This window comes from Rhipicephalus microplus, chromosome 1 (genome assembly GCF_043290135.1).
Source record: "Rhipicephalus microplus isolate Deutch F79 chromosome 1, USDA_Rmic, whole genome shotgun sequence".
NCBI lineage: Eukaryota > Metazoa > Arthropoda > Arachnida > Ixodida > Ixodidae > Rhipicephalus > Rhipicephalus microplus.
In genome coordinates, this window is record NC_134700.1 from 30,788,636 (window position 1) to 30,815,731 (window position 27,096).

The window sequence follows — 27,096 nt, forward strand, 5'->3', positions numbered from 1 at the left end:
GCGACAGCAGCACCACATTTATCCCTGGCAGCGGCGGCGGCGAACAACGTGGCTTAGTTTTACAACTTACCTATTTCTAGAAACATTGCTCGGTATACCCTACATAATTTCTGTATCCTGCATATTCTTTAAAAAAATATTTCCACATATGCCAGAAAACGTTCGCATGGTTTCATGAAAATCCATATTTTTGTATAGTCCACAAGGAAGTTGTACAGAGTCCATAAGTTTTCCGTAAGATTTCATAAGACCTGTTTCAATAGGAATGTTGAGCTATGATCTGTCCGTGCTATCGAAAAGGCGTTTTATAATCAACAATAGAGAGTTTTTGTGCTGAATAAGCAAGCTCTTGGGCCGCCATGGGCTCGGGGGAATGCGGCATTGAGTACCCGGCCCATACCAAAAAGGAATGCGTTATAGTGGTGCGCACACAAATGTGAGCCGCACGAAAGGCAGACGCGCTTACAGTGCCATAGCGTCTTGTCGCATAAGTATTGTTCAAATTTTTTGTACGATTTAGAGTTTTAAAATAAACGTACAGGATGATATGGAGTAAACTACTTTCAATAAATCATTTTATTATTAGGACAGTTATTAACCCGAAACAAAACGCTTTTTTTTCGTATTTGTCGCAGTTGCGACAGAAGCCGGCAACGCCGATGCCTAGCAATCCCGACGGCCGGTCGTAGTGCGACAAGCGCTTCAAAAGAACAACGGTAGAGTGTAATGGAAGTGTTATACTGATTTCTTTTGTAATAACTCTTTCTTCGTTGGTTACACGTGTACAATATTCAAAATACCTAAGCCAATTTAATGGAAGTTAGCTGTGCTTTAAAAGTGGAGAGAAAAAAAATACCGTTCCAAACGCATGCAGAACCAGGAGGCCGTAAATAGAAAGAGGAGAGGAAGGGAATCTGAACTCTTTACACCACTACACTTTTGCGTAAATAACCGTCTCAAAATTTACTAAAACATTTACACGCATTCACAGCAACCAATTGCCAAACTTAGTCATTTAGCTGCACTCCCGACCCCTCTTGAACAAAAATTCAGGGGGCTAACCTTGCGCTGAATGTTTCCAGTGGGTGAAGTAACATATAGCGTGTCTCTGTAAAAATGCACACTGTATATTTCACTTTTTCGACAGTACGACGTCTTAAAGCTAGTTCAAGTCTAACGCAGTCAGACGAAAATTGCAGCGCCTCAAATAGTAGCTGCGCTAAAGGGCATTGCATGAATATTCTTGATGGGGTGGGGACGTGTGACCTAAATGCGTGTGGATATGATTGATAGATATGTGGGTTTTACCGTCCCAAAACCACCATTTGATTACGAGAGACGCTGTAGTGGAGGGCTCCGGGAATTTCGACTAACTGGGGCTCTTTAACGTGCACCCAAATGTGAGCACACGCGCCTACATTTCCTCCGCCTCCTTCGGGAACGCAGCCGCTGCAGCCGGGATGCGATCCCGCGACCTGTGGGTCAGCAGCCCAGTACCTCAACCACTGGACTACCGCACCGGGGCCTTAAATGCGTGTTCTTGTATGTATATATATATATATATATATATATATCATGGACAAAGGCCTCTCCCATGTTCCGCTAGTTAACCCGGTCCTGTGCTTGCTGCTGCCAGTTTATACCCGCAAACTTCTTAATCTCATCTGGCCACCTAACCTTCTGTCTTCCCTAACCCACTTCCCTTCTCTGGGAATCCAGTTAGTTCCCCTAATGACCAGCGGTTATCCTGTCTATGCGCTACATGCCCGGCCCATGCCCATTTCCTCTTCTTTATTTCAACTATGATATCCTTAACCCCCCCAGGCAGCACGCCGCCGTTGGACCAATCTTGGACCAACATCGGCTAACATCGGCACCGACGTCGGGCCGACGTCGGAAGTGCAACTTCTTCCAATGTCGGGCCGACGTTCAAGCCAATGATGGGCCGACGTTTTGCCGATGTTTTAGCCAGTATGCAACCAACAATGGGCCGACGAAGGCCCATCGTATTGCCGACAAAGCTGCCAATGTTCGGCCAACATTGGGCCATATTTCAGCCAATCACATGCCATTTTTACGCCGATGTTTGCTGCACGACGAATATTGGCTACGGATGTACGACCGACATTGGACCAATCCAGGGCCACATTGCAGCCAATCAAATGCCGTTATTACACCGATGTTTCCTGCACGACGAATATTGGCTACTGATTGGCTTGCCATTATGTCAGCATTAACAGTAGGGAATTTTTCTTACCAGAAGATTTAAACCATATGCCTCGATGACCCGCTCTTGTAGCTTTGCAGCCCTGTATACTTGGGGCAACAGAAAATTGAATGCTGAGAACTGAAAGCAGTTACTCGATCTATTTCGTCTTTTATACCTCAGTCCCTTTGCTAACACTAGAAGTGTAGTTTATTTTTTTACCAATTTATCTTTTGCAATAGCGAGTGCTTTATTTGGTACTGGTATTTGGTACAGCAGATCGAAAAAAGTCGTTAGGAAGTAAATGTTGAAAGCGTATGTCCCCCACTTGCAATCCCCACATATGTCCCCCACATGGTAATCGAGAATATTTATAGTTTAGAGCATTTATTTGTAACTAAAACATGGTGATGGTGCTTCCGAATCAGCATAAGCTAGCCGAACAGTGCACCACCGACAGTCTGCAGACTATTTATTCTTTGTTTTTTTTATTTATTTGGTACAACAAAAAATGTATACATTGAAAAATATATATACACAACTAAAAAAGGCCCGCTTTACTGCAGGTCAGGTTGCGTTGGGGGCACAGTGACAGTGGTGCTGTCAAGGCCCTGGCTGCTGCGGCTGGGCAGGAAGCCAGCTGCCGCGAGCAGCCGATAATCTGCACTCAGAGTGGGGATCATCGGGCTGCTTCACAACAAATGCTTCTCTGAAGCGCCGCTTCCTGCCCACACAGCGATCACCAGACCCTGGCAGCCACCTCTTAATAATGTTGAGGGCCTCCGCCTGGTCGCACCCTGCTTTTTGGCAGATGACATCTGCATACAAGAACAGAAATACCATAGTACACATGAAGCACTGCAGTACAGAAAATACACAAGGGTACACACACATAAAACAATGAACAAGTCTAACCTGTCACTAATCTACAGAGCCTCAGGTTCACAAAGGCCCTTTTCCCTTTTCTGCCATGAAGGCTGTACAGCACTTGCACATCATGTGCCAATACAGCCTTCATGGCATTCACACCAATTTCTCGGAAGCCACGTCCCCCAATCTGCAGGAGGTGCTTGCGCTGTAAAAAAATGCAAGAAGCATAGATGGGGTAAACGCAACAGCACATCGAAATGTTTTCATGATAAAAATCTGCAAGAAGAGGACACTGAAAACAACAGCTTGAATTTTTGGGCATCACAACATCTCATTGTTTTTTTACGCTAACTTCAACTCACTTGACCTAAAATGGTTTCCACATCAGCCCTCTCACACTCAGTGTGAGAACCTTTCAGAGTCCTTCTCTGAATGCAGTTTCGCTGTTATGAAATCAAATACAACATTATGAAATCAAATACAACACTGTTATAACCCTTAATAAATATTGATTCTAGCTATGAAATAGTATAATTACTTTGTACAGTGCTCAAATTCCAATACACGTTTCTTCGAGGTTACAATGTCTTTGCCTGAATGTTGACCAGGAGTAGCTTCTACAGGTGAAAAAGGATAAAATATGTGGAATTCAAAAAGAAGCTTGGACATGTTTTTAATCAATGCATTGTAAGCTGAGCACAACAAGATAAATGAACATGATCAAGGCGTACTAAGAGGCAACCTTAGAGCGACCAAATCTTGGTCATAGATGAAACTGATAGAAAAATAAAGGTCGCACTAGATGGTCGCACCATTTGCTGTTTATATTTTTCTGTGATAGCCAACAAAGAGGCATGTCGCTATAGAAATCTCATCACAATAAACAAAGGTGCATTTTTCTTCACACTGCAAAATTGGGTGCATGTTAGATTTTTAAAAAAGTAAGAAATCGGCTAACACAAGGCAGGGTGAACTGTAGCTCAAAGTAGAGAGAGCCGCAGCGGACACGAAATAGGGTGATAAATGAACAAAATTAGTGAATGTCTGTTTTAAGCAGGCTATTGCTAGTCACTGCCCATCAAACACACGATGCCGCCTACATCGTCTGCTAGCTTTGGACAGTTCACTCGGACTTCACAGACTATAGTAAATACAGTCGAATCTCATTATTTCCAACACACTTAATTCGAACTGACGCTGTGGTCCTATCAAAGCTATACCGCGCTCCGAAAATGCTCTCAGCACCCCGCCCAATCCTGCGGTGGCACTTCGGACACCTCATCGCTGTGCTTGAAAAGAAAATGAAGAAAAGGAAAGAAAAGACTGCGGTGGAATGTTTGCCAAATGTCAATCTGCGACATTCCTGCGCCCCGTTTCGGCTTTTTCCGTCCCTGCCACGTAGAGACCCTTCTCATCTTAACACTGCGCATGAAGAGAAAGAGGGGAAAAAAAGCTGTCACAGAGAGTTGGCTCTCTCATGCCGATCTGCAACACGCCGGTGTCACGCTTTCCTGTTTTTCGTTCCTGCTATGTAGAGACTCTTCTCCTTTCAACACCGCGCATGAAGACAGAAAAAAAAAAAGCTGCCGCGGAGTGTTTCTCTCTCGAATGCCGATCTGCTTTTCTCCAGGTGGAGACGCTCCTCCATTCTCATCATGTGCTGGCCACGCTCCGGCTGCAGCGCAGATGGTAACAGTGGAAACACAGTTGTCTTCGAAGAGTGTCAGCACTGGACATTGCCGCGCGCAACTTCTTTTGCCAGGAGAATACTGAAGCCGAAGTACAAATGCTTTGCAAACTGCACGCAAAACTTGTTGACTCGTTGCAAGGCCAACGTGTACAGACATGTATTGACTACTTTAATTATTGACGGATGTCCTGTAATTTGTGAATAAAACTTCTCCATGCACATGCATCACTGCATGGTGAGCCCTCCACTCGTTTACCGTATTTACTCTATTCTACCGCGCCCTGGATTGTAACGCGCGCCCGGTTTCCACCACAAAAAAAAAAAAAAGACATCGGTTGCAACGCGCACCCTTTTTTCTCGTTGGCCCGCTTGATCACACCACTCGCGAAAACGACTCTTTTTGAGAGCGTCTTCCGTTTAAATATGAAGTACGGGGGAAGCTTATGCCTATCTGATGTGCAAAAGAGCATTGCTGTCACTCTAGTTTTACCGTGGCCCGATGTCAGTACACAAACTTGCTTCGCCCCCTTCTCCTAGACGGTTGCGATGCCAGGCATGTCGAAGTAAAGAGGCGTGTGATCGGCATTCCCGATTTGCCCAAGCAGGTAGCCGTTGTTGTGCCGCAAGTTTAGGAGGAACCTCTGAAGACTCTGAAGCTTTTCTTCGTACTCCTCCGGCAACTTCCGGCATATGCCCGTTCGCCTTCGGAGAAAAAAGCCTTTTCTCTTCATAAAGTTCGTTAGCCAGCACCTGCTCGCTTTAAAATGGCTCTGCATTAGCCTTTTTTCTAAGGCTAACTGCATAGCCTGCACTTGGAGCAGTTCTGTCGTCACGGGCCGCTGTGCCGCTCACTGCTTAATCACATACTCGCCGAGCAGCTCTTCAATTTGTGGAAACCGACCCTGCTGTGGTCCACGGAAGCCTTTGCGTGAATCTTTGCTGTCGACAATATTCTGCTTTTGTTTCCGCCAGTCCAGCACGCACGTTTCGGGAACTACGAATGACCGCGATGCGGCCCGATTTCTGTCCGTTCCGGCACACGCGACGACTTTTCTTTTAGAAGCAGCATTGTGGTGCACTCGTCGAGTTTTTGAAGTCGGCCTTACCATGCCGTCGATGCTAATGTACTACAAGATGACGAACTCCTCAGCACACGTATGAAGTGCCGCGCATGGGAAACACATAGGCAGAAATGACCGACGCGCCATGCCGACGCACGTAGGGGGTGGCCATTTTGTAAGTGGCGATGGCAATAGAATGACAATATTCATTTTTTTTTCGTACTCGATTCTAACGCACATACGATTTATGAACTCTCCTAACCGGAAAAAAGGTGCGTGTTAGATTCAAGTAATTACGGTAACTTTCATTATTTTGAACTTCTTTTAATTTGAACAAATTTTCTGGCCTCTTTGAGTACGAATTATTCATATTCGACTGTAGTACAGTGGCTCATGAGATAACCTGACTAGTTTGTTTCCCGAAACACAGTATGTTAAAGCAGTACTAAATTTCTGCATGTTACATAGGCATACTAAAAATCAAGAAATATACACCAAAGCCGCAGCCACAGCTTTACTCTGCACAGCTGCCTCCACTTCTCCAATTGTACCAGCAGGCAGCCGGGGAAGGTCAGAGGGGCGCTGTGCTGGCTGGGCGTGCTGAGGCACGGACAAGAGCCGTACCTTGTGCTTCAGCTGTCGCACCTCCTGCAGAACCTCTCTTTGTTGCTGCCGGATGCCAAGTTGGATCCGCAGGATCCGTAGCAATAGAGCTGAAACATACAAGAGTACATACCATATTTACTCGCACAATTTGCATCTTCACATAATTTGCTCACCAGTATAATTAGCCAGCCTGCTTTACTACAAGAAACTTTTTGCTCGCATACTTTGCCCTCCCCAACCAGCCCGAGCCACCTTGCCAGCACACACACAGACACATTTGACTTCATGATGCTCTGGTCAGCCACATCTCTTGTCGAGCAGGCGAGTGCAGTCTTACACAAAATGGACTGAGTGCAAGGTCCCTTCTTCCATGAACTTTTATGCTTTCCCTAGAATATCGAACTTGAAAACTGAAACCTGTTTATGTGTAGTCCGAAATGCCTAAAGGTTTGCCTCCTATCTTCCCACCTCTTCCACGGCAAGAATGTATTCTCGAGACACAGCACAGATGTTGAACGCGTGCAAGGACCTGTCACATCAACTAGATGAGGCAGGTTTTCGCACACATTTTTTTTTCGGTTTCGCCATCTGGCCATTGCGTTTTTACCGTTCCTTGTGATAGGCTACAATAATTATATACGAGGCAGATTGCTGTTATAAAGCTTACCGAAGAAAACTGAAACCATGCTACCGCTAAGCACATCAGCGTGGAGTTCTTCGACATGCAATATTCAGTATGGGAGCCAGCAGAAGAGTGCGTTGAATAAGACTTAGCATAGAAGCTTGGGTGTGTTGGTTAGATATCGGAGGGAACACAATGCAATAGAAGACTGGGACAAGGAATGGACACACACACACACACATGAAGAGCGACACACACAGCACTGTGTTGGCATCGCGCTTCCTTGTCTGCATCTTACTTTACGTTGGGCTCCCGACAATTATTGGAGAGTACTTATGTTCTCTGGTATAACCCTGTCCTGGGAACTGGTTTTTGTGAGCACTGTTCGGAAGAACTTCAAGAAAATGGGGGCATTTGAACAGGCTTAGCAAACAAATGACAATTCGCTTTGGGACAGCTGTGACAGCGCCTGCAACATATATTCCCAGTTGAGCTTTTAGGCCAGCGATTCCTACTAGCTTCGCACATGACCGGATTGACAAAAAAAGTACACATAATACGCGAGTATATACCGGTTTGACTCTGTAGCTTTGATGAACCAGGCAGATACACAAATTTATCCAAAACTCCATTGATTCTGTTGCAAAATTATTCAACAAACAAATTGCGATGTTATCCATGTTACTATACGACTGTGGCACTTTACCATTGCAGCTTTCCAGGAGGCACATATAGTGCAGCGTTAGTTCACCACTCGCAGTTAATTGTATGCAGTAGGTTGCTCACAGCAACTGACTGCATGCAATGGTGAACATCTTGCATGCTTGCATCGCTGTTTCAGCATGCTGGCTGCTTCCCATATGCCTATCAATTGATGTTCATAAAATTGGGAAGATGAAGAAAGACTACACAGTGCCCTCTGGCCACCCTATACTCCAAACCTCCAGCCAACAAACAAACAAAAGAAACAGAAGTATGCAAATGAATATTATTCCTAATGCAGCTGGAATGGAGTGTAGTTTTCACCAATTCTGTGTGTTAAGTCAATATGGAGTGAGTTAACTCTATAAAGTAGCTTTTCTCATAACAGTGTTCCCTCTATTGTAACACAAGGAGTGACTTCATAGCATCTAGAAAGAAAAATAGAATCTTCAGTATTTGATAGAAATGTGAGGCTCTACCTTAAAACAACAATAATCTGGAAAAAGAACTCATTACATTCGAAAAAAAAGGTAGCACAGTTGATCCCCTTTACAAGAGACACTGATGTAACAGACAAACGGGGATAAGAGGCACCAGTGTGCAGGCTGACATTTGGCCCATCATGCATCAGGCACTCTGTAGATGCGCCTGTGCAGCCGGGAGCCCTGCAGTCAAGCATGCTGAGCAAGACTGTTGACCACTGTACAATGACACGTTGCCACAAAATTTCAAAACTTCATTTCACAGACTTGTGCAAAAGCTTCTTACACTCTTGCATAATTTTTGCACAAGCTTCTCTCATTCTTGCGTGATTTTCGTCAGAACATACAAGTGTTGGAAGTTGTATGTCCCCAAAAACTTGCACAATACAAATAGCATATATTAAAGTCTATCACTTAATACGTGCATAGTGTAACAATGAAAGGAAACTCACGCTTGGTTTGCTCCAAGCCTTCCCCGTGCGGTGCCTCCTTGAGCCTTGGAGAGGACTGTACAGCTAGAGCAAAGTAGCATCAATCCAGTGTTAATGGCAGGTTAACAAGACAACAAAACTAACCCCCATAACCATAAACGCTCCCCGACTCGACTTTCACCGTTCACTTGACAGAGTTGAGCACTGTGCCGCTGCTCGTTTGAAAGCGACGCTGCGCTACTCAAGAACCACAGCAGATTATTGCTGACATGCAGCAATTTTCTCTGCTTAGAGACGGCGCTCCCATCAGCCATCTCAAGTGAAGGTGAAGCGTTGAGTGGAGGGACGTTCTAGAATACGGGGGTAAGATTGGTTGCAAGAACACTACAATAGACACACTTAATTTTTACACTTCATCTATATTGTACAGCTACACACATTCTGCATCCTTATAATGCAACATATACATACAGGCTTATAAAGTAAACACTGTAGGCTGCTCAAATAACACCTACACAAAAAAAATTACCCAAAAGTGGCCATGCGCAAAGTACTTTTATTTGAAACTCACAAAACTTTTGCGGTGATGGAGAATAAATAAGACAGGTTACGCTTGGAGGCACATGAGACCTTCGCAGCTTTCATAAAGTACAAAAAACAATATGGTATGTGTGTGTGTATGTACGCATGAAGCTTCAGCCTTTACATACGGTTTCTTGAAAGAATCTACTATGAATTTTATGGCACCTGTGTCCTTCAGCGCAATTGAAAGCCTGCTGATCAGTGTGTGCAATTGTGGAATAGTTACATGTAAAATGGTGTGAAACACCTAAAATCAAATTTTTCTAGCTAGAAAATATGCAGCTGTGTATACACAACACATGCTTCAAACAGTGGGAGGTGACCACAAGAGTGATTTGAGTGTAAGCGGCAGTATTCCGCATTCATGCACCCCGCCATTTTCAACTGTTGCCCAAAAGCAGCACCACTTCAGCGTGCTACTTTTTTTTTTTACATCATAAATAGCACGGAATACAGCAAGGATGAAAACAACATATGCAATTAAATTTTGAGCACTATTTATGGCGCGCATGATTGATTGATTGATATGTGGGGTTTAACGTCCCAAAACCACTATATGATTATGATAGACGCCGTAGTGGAGGGCTCCGGAAATTTAGACCACCTGGGGTTCTTTAACGTGCACCTAAATCTGAGCACACGGGCCTACAACATTCCCGCCTCCATCGGAAATGCAGCCGCCGCAGCCGGGATTCGAACCCGCGCCCTGCGGGTCAGCAGCCGAGTACCTTAGCTACTAGACCACCGCGACGGGGATGGTGCGCCTGAAAAAAAAAAGGCCTTTGTACAACGACGAATTCATAATTTGCCTTCACGGACCTTCTGTTAGGCTGCACCACATACAGATTTTTTGTGGCTTTCAAAAGAGATTTGAAAAAAAAATATATAATAACCGTGTTTACTGTCGTCATGAGCGCACTCACTAAGTCACCCTCATTTCAGTCGCCAAAATTTTGATTTTTTTTTTCCACATATTAAACACACACCTTACGTTCATCCGCTGAAGTCCCACGGGCTCCCCCCCCCCCCTTGCCGCCTTCGCTCGCTGCCACGTGCCATTTTATTTTTGTTTCTATTTGTTCACGGAACGTCCCCTGTCTTTTTTAATTATCTCTTGTAACATATGTGGCATTATCTTGTTCCCGAGGTGCTACAGGTGCTCTGCTATGTAGATGCACCATTAAACTAGTATTTTTGATCAACTGTGCATTTCTGATGTTTACCTTGCAAGTACGTGAAACTGGCATGCTTCTTGATCTACGATACACATGTGGCTTGTCTCACTTTGAAGGAAAAGTTAGCATACAATGGTGTAAATGCTTAGAATTTGAAATATTGAGGCAGCAGCACACCGGAGATGATCATATGGTAAAGAAACAAGTGCTGCCTTATTACTGGCAAGTTGTCACTTATATGTACAAATAAATTTTGCGAGCTAAAAAAAAGTACAAAAGCACAGCGAGGCTATGATGTGGTTCAACCCGTGGATTCGCTTCATTTATCAGGCCATATGATGAAGCTTCCTTTGGTAAAACTGCTCAGATAAGAAAAAAAGTTTGCTGTCCAATACAGCAACTATACAAAGTGTGCACGTGCATCTCGCAGGGCCTTTTCGTCACTTCCGAAATGCGCCACCAACATGCCCGGGCACCAACCGAATCTATCGCCTACAACTGCCATGTTGTCTCCTCGTGCTTGCACCCGTTCAGTTTTGCCTCACGATGCAAGTTTGAGAATCTATGAGCTGCTAGTGAGGCAAGTTGATTTAGTAGTCCACGCAGAGGGAGCAGAGCTTAGGGTGTTTCTTCGCTGAAAGTTATAACCTGAAATTGAGAACGCACATTCCGATTTTCCTAAAAGTTTCAGCGTATTTGGCTGGTGCAGATTAACAAAAGCTACTTGAAGAAACTTTGCAATATTTGCATCTTCAGATGCAACTTCATTACGGGTAAGTGCCATAGCCAAGTATTTACCTGCAAACAGATATAGCTTACCAAGATTCTGTACATACAAACTTGTCCGCAGTTAAAATCATGATGGCGAGGAAGGCGGTTAAAATCGTGATGGCGATCGCGGAGATTTCGTATTGCATTGAAACAAACTATAAAGAATGGGAAACAATATTAGTACACTTTGAAGTATAGCCGATCGGTTCAAGTTGGGCGTCAGGATTTTTTTTAATTAGTCAATTAATTCTATACACGGTCTCTATCATGTTCAGTGACTCCACTGTACATTAGCGTACAACAAAAGCAAAATACAAAGTGAAAAGTGTGTTAAAGCGTACGTGAAAAATAAAGTGATGACTGGCACTACCGCGGCACACACCACGCAAAGTCGCTATCTGCCTTGTATAATATTTTCCTCGACTATTTCCACAAATTGCAATCAAAGAGGCTCAAGCTCAACATCAGCACTGTTTAAAACACTTGGGGGGGGGGGGCATTGCTACTTTGGTGGCGTAGGCCGTGACAATATATTCATAATATTATATCTCTTGTAAACTTGCCTAGCTCTGCACGACTAGTTTTCGATGGGAGCAGCTGCGCTTCGCACATCCACTCTTAAAATTGCGGCTCGAGAGATTTTGAGCTTTCACTTGTTTTTGGGCCAGGCAATTTGTAGTGAAAGCAAGATAATAGGCCCTCATAGGTTGTGGCGGGCAGCCGGTGTACGCCGTGGCTGGTATATGTGTCGCACATCTTGATTATCTGGTCTTGTATCGAGTGAACGAGCGAGGCCTTCCTAATCCAATGAGCTCGTTAAAGTAAGACAACAAAAAACCAGAATGCTTCCACATCGTTCACAGCAACAGATGACGAGCCCCCAACAAACCGCACTGCAGCACGTGAACTGCCGTAGGTACTCAGGGAGTTACCCGGGCATGGCGGGAGAGGGCGACAACGGCAGGAGTGACATCACAAGAACACTATGTATAAAGGGGACATTTAAAGGCTTTTTTCCCATTTTCAAACTTCGTGCACTGTTCTGTCACAATTTATAGCTCAGAATAGTTGTATTTTGAAAAGAGCACTAATTCATAAGCCCAATGGTTCAAGGATGGGTGCATTTAGGGGGCCCATTCTACGTTTTACTTATGCCCTTCAAGAACTTGCTTACAGGGCCAAAGTCCTGTTTCAGAAAGAACACGCTAGTGCGTGGCCAGCAGTCCGTCAAGCATTAGTGCTGGTGAGATTTGGAAATGCAGCGCATGAGTATCCTCATCTGCTACTTCTCTGCTCATGCTCTCGGGGCTTACTTGCGAGGCACGGTCCTTCGCACTTTTCATTGTCACACTGTAAATCAACTGATACCAACTCTGCCTTCCATTATTTAATAAACCAATATTTCATGGTCACGAGGACGAGCTTAAAATGTCTGCTACATCAGACCTGAACAGCATTTTGAGTCATCGAAACTTGCTAGTTGCAGCGAGCATTATGCGAAAAATATGATGTGCTTTACGGTGACAACTTCCAAAACACTGCAGCAATGATTAAAATCATGCATTTTTTGTGCTCACAGGAAATCCCTGAAGCAGGAGGCACTGGGCTAGATAAATTGCGCAGCTAAAATACGGATGCGCTTTCCAATGCTGTCATGCGCACAGGCGGAGATGGCAGACAAAACTGGGCGCACCCCGATTCTATGCGCATGCGTCCTATTCACAAGCCTCGCTGCCAGTTAGCACCACATGGCTCACTGTCCATGAGCTCGCTTGTTTCCTGTAACAGTGGACCATACGGTACACCTATTTAAAAACGAGGATAGAATGTATATAATGCAGCATCTGATGAAGCCATGACGATGTGTTGCTGATGAAATCTGGAACTCTAGTTAGTACCCTTATTGTTAACCAGCCGACCGACTAGCAAAAAGATTTGCCACTGAAATGATGGCATCTACACCTGCCCTTAAAGGGACACTGAACAAAGTTTTTGCCGCCGAGATTTTCAGCCAAAGCAAAAGATTGGGCCATAAAATTCATAGACAATAATAATTTCAAGCAGAAACTACGAAAACATACTGAATTTAATGAGCCTTTTACAAAATGCCGCGTCTAGCTCTTAGACACGGCGTTTTCTAAAAGGTCGCGACATTTATTTTTCAAGTTTTTTTTTTGTTATTCAAGACAAATCTACGGTGCATTGTTCACAGAAAACAAAATTGCCTCGGTAAGATTTCTTTGCGAGCAGCTTACTAATTTTAAGGCAGGCACGTTGATTCGTGAACTGAAGGATGCGAGTGATCGATCTTGCCTGCTAGTGGCTAGGCGACAAAGGCTTTACCTCATGTCCTGGTGTAGCTAAGTCACGCAAATGGAGCATAAAATGTGCATTATCATTTATTTCACCTAAATATCACACGTATGTGACTTATTGCCGGTGACAGGTGATCAGGATGAAGTCGACAAGTTGCAAATCTGAACAAGAATTCACTCGAATGAAAAACCAACCTTTACTCACGTGCACGGTGAAGTCGAACACGTCGTCCGTCAATGTTGTCGCTGATGCCCGAAGGAATAGAGAAGAGGACAAGCGACGGGGTCGTCTCTTTCTATAAAGTCGGCGGGACTGCCAGAACGGCCAACACAAAAGGCATCGGGTTGACATTCCTCCATCTGGGCATCAGTCGCTCCACCCGGGCATTCGGCTGCTACTGGTTCTACTACTATCCTCTTCCCCGTGCCTCTTCCCGACATTGCAGTGTTGCTGCCATACTCGCGAACCTTTTTAAATTAAAGCACGCAATTATGTATTATCGTGCGCCATACTAAACTTAAAAACAGTGCGCCGGTACATGAGATCACGAAGCGCGGTCCACGCCATCACAAGAGCAATTAGAGAAATGAAACGAAGAAAACAAAATTGTATAAAATATTTTGTCTCAATACGATCCGCAATCCAGTTTCCCGCAGCGGCTTTTGGCTCTGTATGAACGGCCAAGCCAGTGCCAAGCCAAGCTTGCGTCCCTGATCAGCTGTTTGTTTCCATCGAGAATTCAACAGTGAACTGGCAATTTGTTTAGATGATATTGCTAAAGGACTTGAACTTGAATATTTCTCTACGTACTACTGCTGTACTTTTCCTCTCTGTTTCCTGATCACAGTGATGAGATTGAGGAGGTTACAATTTAGAAAACAGCAAGTGCAGCTCAAGCATTGCTAGTATCGCTGTTTCGGTAATAAAATGTTACAAAGATTTTGCCCCGCGACCTGCTTGCCGTGTTCGAGCACCCAGTAGAAATTTACGGTCCCGCGTTTGAAAGAGTTGAATAAAATTGCAATATTACGAAAGAAAGGCTCTGAAGCAACATCGCATTTTATCAGTCCTACACCTCCCACACCTAGACGAGTAAAACTCGTCGATATTGTCTTGCAAAGCTGTGTATAATAGTTAAAACACATTCTTTAGCCCACGATGAATTGTTCTCTCGTGTGGCTTCTCCATTTGGTACTGTCATGTTAACTTACAAAGGCAACTTTCCATATTTAGTCTCTTTAGATGTTGCAAAAGCTTGACACGTGGTGTGTATGCCATACTGATAATTCTCCTCGTAACCTGGGTCCGCCTCTTTAAACAGCGTCGCATTTTATTGTTCGCAATTGTGTTTGTTTTATACTGTAAGCGAGCTGTGTGATTTCATCAATATTCACGAGTGTTCCCTGACTATACAAACACTTGCGTCTTATTTGGTGCGGTGCACGTTTGTATGTAGCAAAAAATGTCATTTCGTCAGCGTGTGTCTGCATACACTTGCATGCCCTGCAGTACGTGTACATAATTAATGCAGTAAGGACTGCAATGCATAGCCTTGCATGGGACATATATTCCATGCACCCTAAGAGAAATGCTGTTTGTTATGAGCCTACTGTTTATCATTACATTTTTTTTTCGTTAAAGTTTCATCTCCATATAAAGCAGCTGTATACAGGCACGAGCTTCAGCAGCTTCCTCGTTGTTCCATTTTAAATAAAAACACCAAGCCTACCCGAATCAATGATCTGTTTGCTATCATTACTGTTATGTGTTCTCGCTGCGCTGTGAAGCTTCCTACCGGCCTGCAGAAATTCAAGGGAGCGTACAATAGCGTGGTTCAAGAGGACTTGTGGGGAATACTAGACACACTGGGTGTAAAAGATGGAGTCACTAATCGTTTAAAGGAAATCTATAAAACTAACAAGGTAGTTAAAAAGTGGGAAAAACAGGTATCCAAGCCCACAGTGGTGAAACGTGGACTTAGGCAGGCGTGCCCACTGTCACCCTTACGTTAGCCGCCGCCCGATCTAAAGGGTACGGCCACATCCATCCATCTATCCAGCCAAGAATATGCTCTCTGGCTTGTTGCTCCAGGCCTAGTCAGGTAGATTTTCTGGCCTCACCGTTGAATTGGTTGCTCGGGTTGTGGCTTGCAAACATTGCAGTTTTGGGCTTCATATCATCTTGTTCCGTCATCATGTCCTCCAAGTGGAGGACATGTCGCAGTGTGAGGAGGGAGTACGACAAGGCGCTGATAGAATGAGCTATCAGTCTTACCAGGCAGGCGGTTGAGAGCGCACCGAGGCAGCTTACGCACACCAGCACTATCCGCTTCCTGTATAATACAGGCTAGGGAATTATAGAAACACAGAGCAGAAATCATTGTGCCTCTCTCATGCACTCACAAGGCGGAACCTGCTTCAAACACTGAGGACCGAGATAAGCAACACCATGCGTGACGATAAATCATGGTCTCCTATTGCAATAATGTTTAAGGCACGCATGCAACTTAAACCATTGTCACGCAAGATGAATTCACAACACCATCGAAGTGAACCCAAGGCACGTGCTGATTATTATGTACGGTACTAGCACTAAATTCATGCAGACGTTTAGTTGGTGCTGCAGTAGGCCTAGTTGAAGGAATGGCCACAGCTACTGCTGTGATGGAGAACGGGCTCATTAACATCTTCATGTAGATTAAAACGGCTTACCCCGAAATGGCTGGGAGTGTCACGCTATCCCTAGCAGTGGCACATGCAGTTGCATATTTAACGATTACAGAAATGGCGTACCGATTTCCAAAGCACCTATCAATACTTCCGTCAAGGCGTAGCACCAAACACTTTATCGCACATTTCGGGAAACATTCTTTTTTCTCCCAATCTGGTGGCTAGGCATGACTACGCCCAAGAATAAGCATGTTATTATGTGTGTCGGAGGTATTTTCATCTGATCCCTGAAAAGTTATTTCCCTAAACCCATGGAAAAAAAAAGAAAATGGAATTCGCACCTGTCATCACATTGCACCCCATCACAGGAATGGGATGAGATTGGCCTGGCGCTCAATACTCCTTTACGCTTAATCAGAGCTCAGTCTGGCACCAGCTCCAGACAAAACCATTTATAATCTCCTGTCTGGCACATCTGTTTTACTCTGCTCTCTCTCAACCAGAGTGCACCATGTACCTGTGGTTCACCCCTGGTGGATCTTTTTCACTGTTTGTGAATTGCACACAAAGCCCTTACTGGTAGATCCTATTCTCAATTCTTCACTATTCTCACGGGAGGCCACTCTTTGGGCAGCTTACATCCCGACATGTGCGTGTCATGATGTCAGTGCCGTCTTTTTCAGAGTCGGCGCCGTCTTTTCTTTCTCTTTTGCTCCTTCCCTGTCCTGTGTTTCTGGTGTTGCACTGCAAACAAGGGAAGATGTTAAAGAACACCAGATGTTCAAAATTTGCTTCTCATTAATATATCGTGGTTTTGGGAATTGAAACCCCAGATATATTGAAAGAAGATGCATGAAAAGAGAAAAATGATATTGGAAACTGGCAAAAAAAGGGATGACAGACTTCTTAAGCTATGCTGCCATTGAGATTTTCAGCTGTTCACGCAATTCTCACACGTGGCTTTGATGCAGCTATGCACATATCACACAAGCATGCTGACTGTACAGTTAGTATAACTGCAACCTTCATGTACCTAGCCTTCATGTACCCTCTATGACATTTCAGAACATCTGAGTCAGTGTTAGCATCAAGTTATGTTCTTCATGCTGGGGAACCAGTGTGATAAGTTACCATTTCTACAGAATGAAGCCCTGTCTACTTGGAACAAGCTGAAAGATACATAACTAAACGGCCCTTTTCAGGGCCAGTCAATCTCTGTCCGGCTTGGATGCACCAACTGATTCCCTTGATCATCAACCCTCAATAAAACTAGCAAATGTTTGTACATGTGCAAGCAGTGTCATTCAATATCTTAGGAAATGCTTGTTAAGCAATTTCAAGGAGAATCGTTTTTCTGATCTCATAGTGAGGCATTAGGAACACCTTAGTCACACCAAATGCCATTATTCAATGAGAGGAACAAGAGAAATATTTCACTGGGAACTATGAAGTAAACAAAAAAACAAATGTTTTCAGATACTGCGAGATCATTTCATAAAAAAGCTCAGAAGTTGCTATGTGTGGCCGCATTTAATCTGTGCAAGCATCGTGTGGTTACAAAATTCTGTACCAAACATAGGTTCAGCTTTCTGGAATAGACCGCGCTGCACAAGCTAGCTCAGTGCATGCACTTCTGTACTCTGCCAGAGAATATTTTTACCACCAGTATGTTGTAACGTGAAGTGAAATGGTGATTGCATACTAGGGCGCGTCCTGCAGGACCCCAATAAGGTTGTTTCACTTGATCGGTTGGTGTGCTGTAAGCAGAACATTTCCAAGAAAAATCGTATAGTTTGGAGGAGGACTTAAGCAAGGAAAGGTGTAGATAAAACACTGGATTCACTGGCATTATCCTCACCAAGTATAACATTGTTTTTCTGGTGAAGCTTTGTGTCTGAACAGCGAGCAGGATAAGCTGGTAAAAACATGCAAAATGGGAAGTCTAGCACAGCAATCTGTGCAGTACTGCTCATTTCATGGAGCATTAATTTCACAGGCTTTGCTCATTGTTAGCGTTAAGCCTATATTATGTCCACTGCAGGGTGGAAGCCCAATCAATGTTCTCTGTCCTGTATGAGCCAATTTCATATTATGGCTGATAATTTCTCGATCTCATTAGAACTAATCACCTGCCACCCTCTGCTACATTTCATGTGTCCTAATATAAATTAATTGACATTACTGACCTGTCATCCATCTTTTTTTCTCATTCCCAACTAATGCATTCATTTTTGATAAACTCTGCTTTCTTCCCATGTCTTAATATTATGCTAGCCTTTTTTCTTTTTCGGAAACATTATCTTCGCTCAGAAGCTAGAAGTTATCAGAAAGAACATAACGACATTCTACCTCCTGAGCATATGGCATCATCAATACAAAAATGTAATAAAAGTGAGAAAACATCCTATCTATATAAGAGGCCCTAAAATACTGCAGGAGGCAACAAATAAACTGGTATTTGTATATAGGCAGTGACAAAAACTTTGACTACTGTCACTTATTCTAATTCTTGGGACATCTTTTTTAGTACATCATAACACATAATTACACATTTACACAATTTACACAGAGGAATTGCCACCACGTGCATTGAGGCCACCTTTCAGAAGTCATGTGAGCACAAGGATGAGGTAAGCCTTAAAAACCAGATTAAAAGACTAAAGGATGCTGGATATCCCAACAGCACCATCACACCCGTGTGCTAAATCCTCCTGCAGAAAGTCAAGTTAAACAAAACAGGACCAAAATAAAAACAGAATGACCAAAGATCTTTGCATGCTATACCGTACGTACATAAGGTGTTTCACAATATAAAGAAAATAGCGAGCCGATATGACTTTATCTTGTTATTTGCCATCCCTTGCAAGTTTTCAAAAGTGTGTGTACTAAAAAGCAACAGGAATAGCCATTATTTCACCATTCGTCACGAGAATAGGTATACTGAATGCCAATATAATGTTGTGTACGAGATACTATTGACACGTGGAAACGTAAACATAAGACAAACTGGGCAATGCCCCTATGTTTGAGCAAGACAGCATGCTTAAAATGTTAAGAATGGCTATGGTAGTCGCATGGCCATACACTGTAAAGAATGTAAGTGCAGTTCTATGTTTCATAAAACACTGTTTTTGAAAAAAGCAAGAACAAGAAATGAAAGAGAGACTGTGAAAGCATTTTCTTCTCAGGAAGGCCATGGATCAGTGCATCAGTATACCTTCACTCATCCATTCGGAGAGAGAGTTTTCTTTTCTCAGTTAGGATTATATTATCATGGTCTCACATGTGTCGTTGTGCATGAGCACTGTTCTTGTACTCTGTAAAAAAGTGGGCGTAGTACCTTCAATAAAATTTAGTTGGCAGTCAGCGCTCTTTCCTGTCCTTTTTGTCTCTTCCTGAACTTCTCTCACTGTTACTAGAACACAACCACGATCAACCAACTTGCCCAGATTAAGCTATTGTTGACGAAAAGTCACAGCATGAAAATACTTCAGGGGCTCAGAACCTCCTCACTACCCGTCACTAGGAGGGTAGTGAGAACCTCCTCACTACCCTCCTCACTACCCGTCCGCTCATAATAAGTTCATGCGCTACGTGACGCCAAACATGCGAATAAGAGTGTTTTCACACTCGTTGTTTGGCTTATAGATGGTGCTGACGGTCACTCCTACTTCTAAATTCACATATGAACACCCCAAAAAAAGTGGATGGAGGGAAGGCCGCTGTAATAGCTCAGTGGTTAGAGCATCGAACGCGTTATTCGAAGGTCGTAGGTTCGATTCCTGCTCACGGTTGGTTATTTTTTCATCCATTACTTTTTCATCCACTTTTCTTTCTTCTTTCTTCTTATTTACATTCCATTGGTTCTAATAACTTCCCCTGTACACTCCTTGGCAATGATGTCTGTTAGATCTCATTAGTATTGTGTTAAAACACGGAAAAACGAGCCCTTAGGTTATACACTTCTTTCCCTTATATATATATATATATATATATATATATATATATATATATATACATATATATATATATATATATATATATATATATATATATATATATATATATATATATATATATATATAAGAACTGCTACTGTTACATTACTGTTTTACAGTACTGTAAAACATTACTAATTTGTTGCTCTTTGCCGTTTCTTTCTTGCACCACTATGTCGGTGCAGCATGTTGCCATAGCGTCGCACTTATTCACAAACCCATACGAAGACCGGTCCACCCGTCGTGACCGTTAGAATCCGGTAAGACAACCGCTAAGCTGTGTCTCTTCTCAAGTGCGTTTGACCCATTGAAAATGTATATTCAGTATATATATATATGTGTGTGTTTGTGTGTGTAACGTAAGTAGGTATTGATTGAAGGTAGAGGCTGAAGAAGAAGTCAGAGAAGAGTAAACATGGGGTATGAGCCAGGCCACGTCTCCCATTCATCATAGCGTCACACGAGTCGCCAGGATGAGGACCTCTCAGCCACTTCATCAGTGTCTCATCGTCAATACAGTTCTCCGCAAGATGCCCTGACCATACATCGACTACGGAATTATCTCCTGGCCGCACACAGCGACCAGCACCATGCCAGAATCATCGACTGACCTTCCCATCCCCAAGTACACCGGAGGAGCGGACGATGGACATGTACAGGACGGGTTCGACCTGTTCGAGCACCACGCAACCGCTGCATCCTGGTCGGAACGGAAGATACCAACTGCGTCTCTGGAGAGGCCTTCAAATTCTACCTCACCCACATATTTCAAAACGACGAGTAAAAGGAAAAGATAAAACAAGAAATGATCGTTTGGTTTAAAAAATAGGATGACGACTACGACGAAGACTTGCTTGTAACCCACTATCCACAGATAACTGTACTCAGTCGTCAATTTTACAGGCAGTTTTCAACCATTCGAACGCACTACAAGATTCGACCTCTGACAAAAGACGAAGTGGCACACGAGTTCAGTGGCAGACGACAATGCGTATTTTGGGAAAAACACAGCCGTCGAGCGCGCCTCCCTTCTGCATGAAAGTCGGCATTTGCCAAGACATCGCTTCAGCATATGACCCCAGACGTTGCTCAACCACCTGATGCCGTTCACTCTTCGTCTCGCATACGTGGTCAACCACCTGGGTTTTCATCATGCGGTTCTTCAAGCGCTCCTAACGCTCACCATTTGCCTTATAAGGACGCCGTATTTATGGTAGATGACCTGGCGCATCGAGAAAATACCCTGTCGAGCCATGCTTTTTCCGCACGGGTTCATGCATCGCCATCCGGTGCATACACACTCGACAGTGGAAGCAACACCGAAGGCTCCGACGCATCGAACGTCGCACGCTGCAATGCGCAAGAGCCTCTCGTAGTGAACAGGGTAGAAGAAGCTTCTGAAGAACTTTCTACCAACTCTGAAGCATTATATTCATTGCCCGAAGTGCATGACAACAGCCCACAAACTACTAGCTGCCGACTGGGCACCACATAAATTGTGAAGAAAACCAGCGCGATGTTCAAGGAGGGATCTCACCGCAATGTGTCCTACAGCAACATCAGGAACGCCAGCAAAAGCAAGTCCAAGAATCGCAAACACTCAAACGAATACACCAACAAGGACGACGACGCAAAGTAAGCCTCTTAAAACAAATGCAGACGTCAGGCATCTTCGCATAAGGGATCGGCGCAAGAAACACATTTGGCGCAAGAGATCAAGACTGCGCCTACGATTAAAGCTTCGAAACAGCAGGAAACAACGGAAGAGACGAGAAGGAACCATCTGTACAACGCAGAGACAAAGACATCATTCTGATTTCATCAGCTGCGACCATCGCACATGCAAACTAAAAGCACACCGTCTGTTCCCGTCACGAGACGCAACTCGACGCCTTCAACATCCGAACTTGAAATGCAATAGGGACTCCCACTCTTGTCCGCTCCTGGCAAGAACTCATCCCATTTCACCACCAGTGCAGATCTCCAGGGTGTGGTTATGCCATCCAGAACGCAACAGTCGGCCTCGCCTACCAGAACTCCTGCGTTAACCATACTGCTGCACTCTCCACTGATGTCTTTGAAAGTTTAGGGAATTCCTCTGGAGCAAAGAACCAATTGTGACTTTTGACATTTGTGACATTTTAACACCTCCTTGTTTACTTTTACTTGTTCATAATCCATGCCTTCTTTCGGGGGGAGGGGGAATCGTGTAACGTAAGTAGGTATGGACTGAAGGTAGAGGCTGCGGAAGAAAAAGTCAGAGTACAATAAACATGGGGTATAAGCCAGGCAACGTCTCCCATTCATGATAGCGTCACACACACACACACACACACACATATATATATATATATATATATATATATATATATATATATATATATATATATATATATATATATATATATATATATATATATATATATATATATATATATATATATATATATATATATATATATATATATATATATATATATATATATATATATATATATATATATATATATATATATATATATATATATATATATATATATATATATATATATATATATATATATATATATATATATATATATATATATATATATGTGTGTGTGTGTGTGTGTGTGTGTGTGTGCTTACTGAGTATCATCATCATCATCAGCCTGACTACGTCGACTGAAGGACAAAGGCCTCTCCCATGTTCCGCCAGTTAACCCGGTCCTGTGCTTGCTGCTGCCAATTTATACCCGCAAACTTCTTAATCTCGTCTTCCCACCTAACCTTCTGCCTCCCCCTAACCCGCTTCCCTTCTCTAGGAATCCAGTTAGTTACCCTTAATGACCAGCGGTTATCCTGCCTACGCGCTACATGCCCGGCCCATGTCCATTTCCTCTTCTTTATTTCAACTATGATATCCTTAACCCCCGTTTGTCCCCTAATCCACTCTGCTCTTTTCTTGTCTCTTAAGGTTACACCTACCATTTTTCTTTCCATTGCTCGTTGCGTCGTCCTCAATTTAAGCTGAACTCTTTTTGTAAGTCTCCAGGTTTCGACTCCGTAGCTAAGTACCGGCAAGATACAGCTGTAATATACCTTCCTCTTGAGGTATAGTGGCAATCTACCTGTCATAATTTGAGAGTGCTTGCCGAATGTACTCCACCCCATTCTTATTCTTCTAGGTCCTTCAATCTCGTGGTTAGGCTCTGCGGTTATTGCCTGCCCTAAGTAGACATAGTCTTTTACAACTTCAAGTGCACTATTACCTATCTCGAAGCCCTGCTTCTTTCCGAGGTTGTTGTACATTACTTTCGTTTTCTGCAGATTAATTTTAAGACCCACCTTTCTGCTCTCCTTGTCTAACTCCGTAATCATGAGTTGCAATTCGTCCCCTGAGTTACTCAGCAATGCAATGTCATCGGCGAAGCGCAGTTTACTAAGGTATTCTCCATTAACTCTTGTCCCTAACTGTTCCCATTCTAGGCTTCTGAAAACCTCCTCTAAGCACGCGGTAAATAGCATTGGGGAGATTGTGTCCCCCTGTCTTACACCCTTCTTGATTGGTATTCTGTTGCTTTCTTGATGAAGCACCATGGTAGCAGTTGATCCCCTGTAGATTTCTTCCAGAATGTTTATATATACTTCACCTACGAGCTGATTCCGCAGTGTCTGCATGGCGGCTGATATTTCTACTGAATCAAACGCCTTCTCGTAATCTATGAAGGCTATGTATAGTGGTTAGTTATACTCTCAGCATTTCTTTATTATCTGATTGATAGTATGAATGTGGTCAATTGTTGAGTAGCCTGTTCGAAATCCTGCTTGTTCCTTTGGTTGATTGAATTCTAGTGTTTTCTTTACTCTGTTAGCAATTACCTTTGTAAATAGCTTGTATACTACAGAGAGCAAGCTGATCGGCCTGTAATTCTTCAAGTCCTTGTCATCTCCTTTCTTATGTATTTTGATGATGTTAGCGTTCTTCCAAGACTCTGGTACCCTTCCCGTCAGGAGACACCTCGTAAACAGGGTGGCTAGTTTTTCTAACACAATCTGTCCTCCATCTTTCAGCAGATCTGATGTTACCTGATCCTCACCAGCATCTTTGCCTCTTTGCATGCTCTCCAAAGCTTTTGTGACTTCTTCTATCATTACTGATGGGGTGTCATCTGGGTTACTGCTAGTTGAATTGAATTGAATTGAATCTTTATTTTCATGTCTGGTACAACATGAAGGATGGCGGGAGTAAAAGCTGCACTAAAACAGCTTGACTAGCTCCCGCTACCTAAAAATAAATGGGTCACAAGCAGTGGCATACAAATGAGAACAAAAGCATAATGTACAGAAATTCCCATGCTATTGGGAATAAAATAATTACATAATCTGAACGTAAACAGGATACAACAGTTCGTACGAATAGAAGAACAAAACATCAGTAGCTTGAAGAGGCTGTGTATACATGTGTTGAAAAATACATAAGAGGTCAAACGGATACAAAAGGGTAGATTTCATCATAATACAATTTATAAGAACAGAGATGCAATATTTTTTGTGGTCATGGTTTCTATATTTACGTCATTGCTGCTTAAATAATTCAACATTCTGGGAATAACACTGCGTACCATTTGGTCACCATACTTTGTGCGTGATCGTGGTATTAACCAGAGGTTATGCTTACGGGTATCGTATTTATTTTCCGAAGGTTGCAGGTTGGCTAAGTCAGATAGTACAGTTTTTTGCTTCAGCTCTTTTTTTATAGTCCTACAAATGTTGTAACTGTAAAGATTTTGAAAACTGATTAGTTTATATTTTTGTTGCATGTACATAACTGATTGATATGGTTCTTTCTTAGCAATGATTTTCAGAAATCTAGTTTGAAGTCTAGTAAGCTTCTCAATATTTGTTTGTGTTGTGTCACCCCATACTATAAAGCAATAGTTTACATAGGACATAAATAAGGAATGATAAATAATAAGTATTGTTTTTAATGGAAGTAGATAATTGTTGCGATAAATTATACCAAGTACACGTGCCGTTTTTGTTGCCACCTGCTCTACTTGTGCATCCCATAGCATGTTGTTTGAAAATACGATACCTAATGTTTTGACATTGTCAACTATTTCAATCAGACTGTTATTAAGATAGAGCGGAGAACTTACTTGTACCTGCTTGCCTTTTGCTCGAAATATAACCGCTTTGGTTTTTTCCGCATTTATTAATAGTCCATTGGAACATGCCCACTTATATATCTTCTCTAATATATTATTTCCTTTTTGAATCAACTGGTCAGTTCTGATAGTATTAAGGTCGTGGTTGCCTCGGCTACTGTACAGATTTCTGTAAAACACCTCCGCTATTTTAACTATCCTATCCATATTGGATATAGATAGGATAGTTAAAATAGCGGAGGAGTATTGGTAGTTATTGTGCCTTCTTTGTCCCTTAGAGCATACATCCGACTTTTGCCTATCCCAAGTTTCCTTTTCACTGCTTTGACGCTTGCTCCGTTTTTCAGAGCGTGTTCAATTCTCTCCATGTTATACCTTCTTACATCGCATACCTTACGTCTATTAATCAACTTCGAAAGCTCTGGCAGTTCTATTTTGCCTGTTTTACTTGACACTTTCATGATTTGACGCTTTTTACTTAGGTTCTTCGTTTCCTGGGAAAGCTTGCAAGTGTCCTGTCTAACTACCCTGCCTCCAACTTCCACTGCACACTCCGTAATGATACTCGTCAGATTATTATTCATTGTATCTACGCTAAGGTTGGTTTCCTCACTAAGAGCCGAGTACCTGTTCTGCAGCGACACTGTGAATTCCTGTACTTTCCCTCTCAGTGCTAGCTGATTGATTGGCTTCTTGCGTATCAGTTTCTGTCGTTCCTTCTTCAAGTCTAGGCGAATTCGAGACCGTACCGTTCTATGGTCACTGCATCATACCTTGCCAACCACTTCCACATCCTGCACGATTCCTTGGTGTGCAGTCATTATAAAGTCTATTTCATTCTTATTTTCGCCATTAGGGCTCCTCCATGTCCACTTGCGGTTTTCTCGTTTTCGGTAGAAAGTATTCCAAATCTGCAAATTATTGCGTTCTGCGAATTCTACTTGTAGCTCTCCTCTGGCTTTTCTAGTGCCGATGCCATAATCTGCTACTGCCTGGTCTCCAGCCTGCTTCTTCCCTACATTTGCATTAAAGTCGCCCATCACTATAGTATACTGTTTTTACCTTACTCATTGCCGATTCCACGTCTTCATAGAAGCTTTCAACTGAGGCGTCATCATGGCTGGATGTAGGCGCGTAAGCTTGTACTACCTTCATCTTGTATCTTTTATTTAGTTTAATTACAATACCTACCACTCTTTCATTATTGCTATAGTATTCTTCTCTTGTAGTATTCCTCTCTATAGTAACCTCACTGAGCCCTATTATATCCCATTTAACACCCTCTAGCTCCTCGAATAGTATAGCTAGACTTCCCTCACTAGATAAGGTTCTAGCGTTAAACGTTGCCAAGTTCAGGTTCCAAAGGCGGCCTGTAGTCCAGAGATTCTTAGCACCCTCTGCTGCGTTGCAGATCTGACCGCCGCCATGGTCGGTTGTTTCGCAGCTGCCGGGAACTGAGGGCCGTGAGTTTTTTGACGTATGCATGTGGGAGGCAGTGGCCAGATACTGCACCAGGGTGGCCAATCCTTCTATGGTGAGGGAGTGCGTTGCCGGTGGTGGTTACCGGTGAGGCCGCACCCCAGGCCTCTAAATGCAGTTCCATGAACACGCGGATTTTTGTTTTTCCGGTTGGGAACTGCGTGGCACCGGGATTTGAACCACGGACCTCTTGCATGCGAGGCGAATGCTTTAACCACTACGCCATCGCCGCACCCGGATTGTTATGTTCTAAATGTAGGTTTCAGCAGTGTATCAGTCAGGTTTG

General features: G+C 43.2%; 1 protein-coding gene across 1 annotated transcript in view; it reads right to left on the minus strand.

Moving 5' to 3' along the window:
- Positions 1-2,624: 2,624 nt before the first annotated feature.
- LOC142765232 (uncharacterized) overlaps positions 2,625-27,096 on the minus strand; it is a 33,106-nt gene continuing 8,634 nt past the window's right edge. The window contains exons 3-7 of the mRNA XM_075865919.1: positions 13,719-13,809; positions 8,692-8,754; positions 6,323-6,540; positions 3,122-3,281; positions 2,625-3,024 (exon numbers count right to left, since the gene is read on the minus strand). Coding sequence (XP_075722034.1) covers positions 2,810-3,024; positions 3,122-3,281; positions 6,323-6,540; positions 8,692-8,754; positions 13,719-13,809 — 747 coding nt within the window. The 3' untranslated portion in view covers positions 2,625-2,809. The remainder of the gene's footprint in view (positions 3,025-3,121; positions 3,282-6,322; positions 6,541-8,691; positions 8,755-13,718; positions 13,810-27,096) is intronic.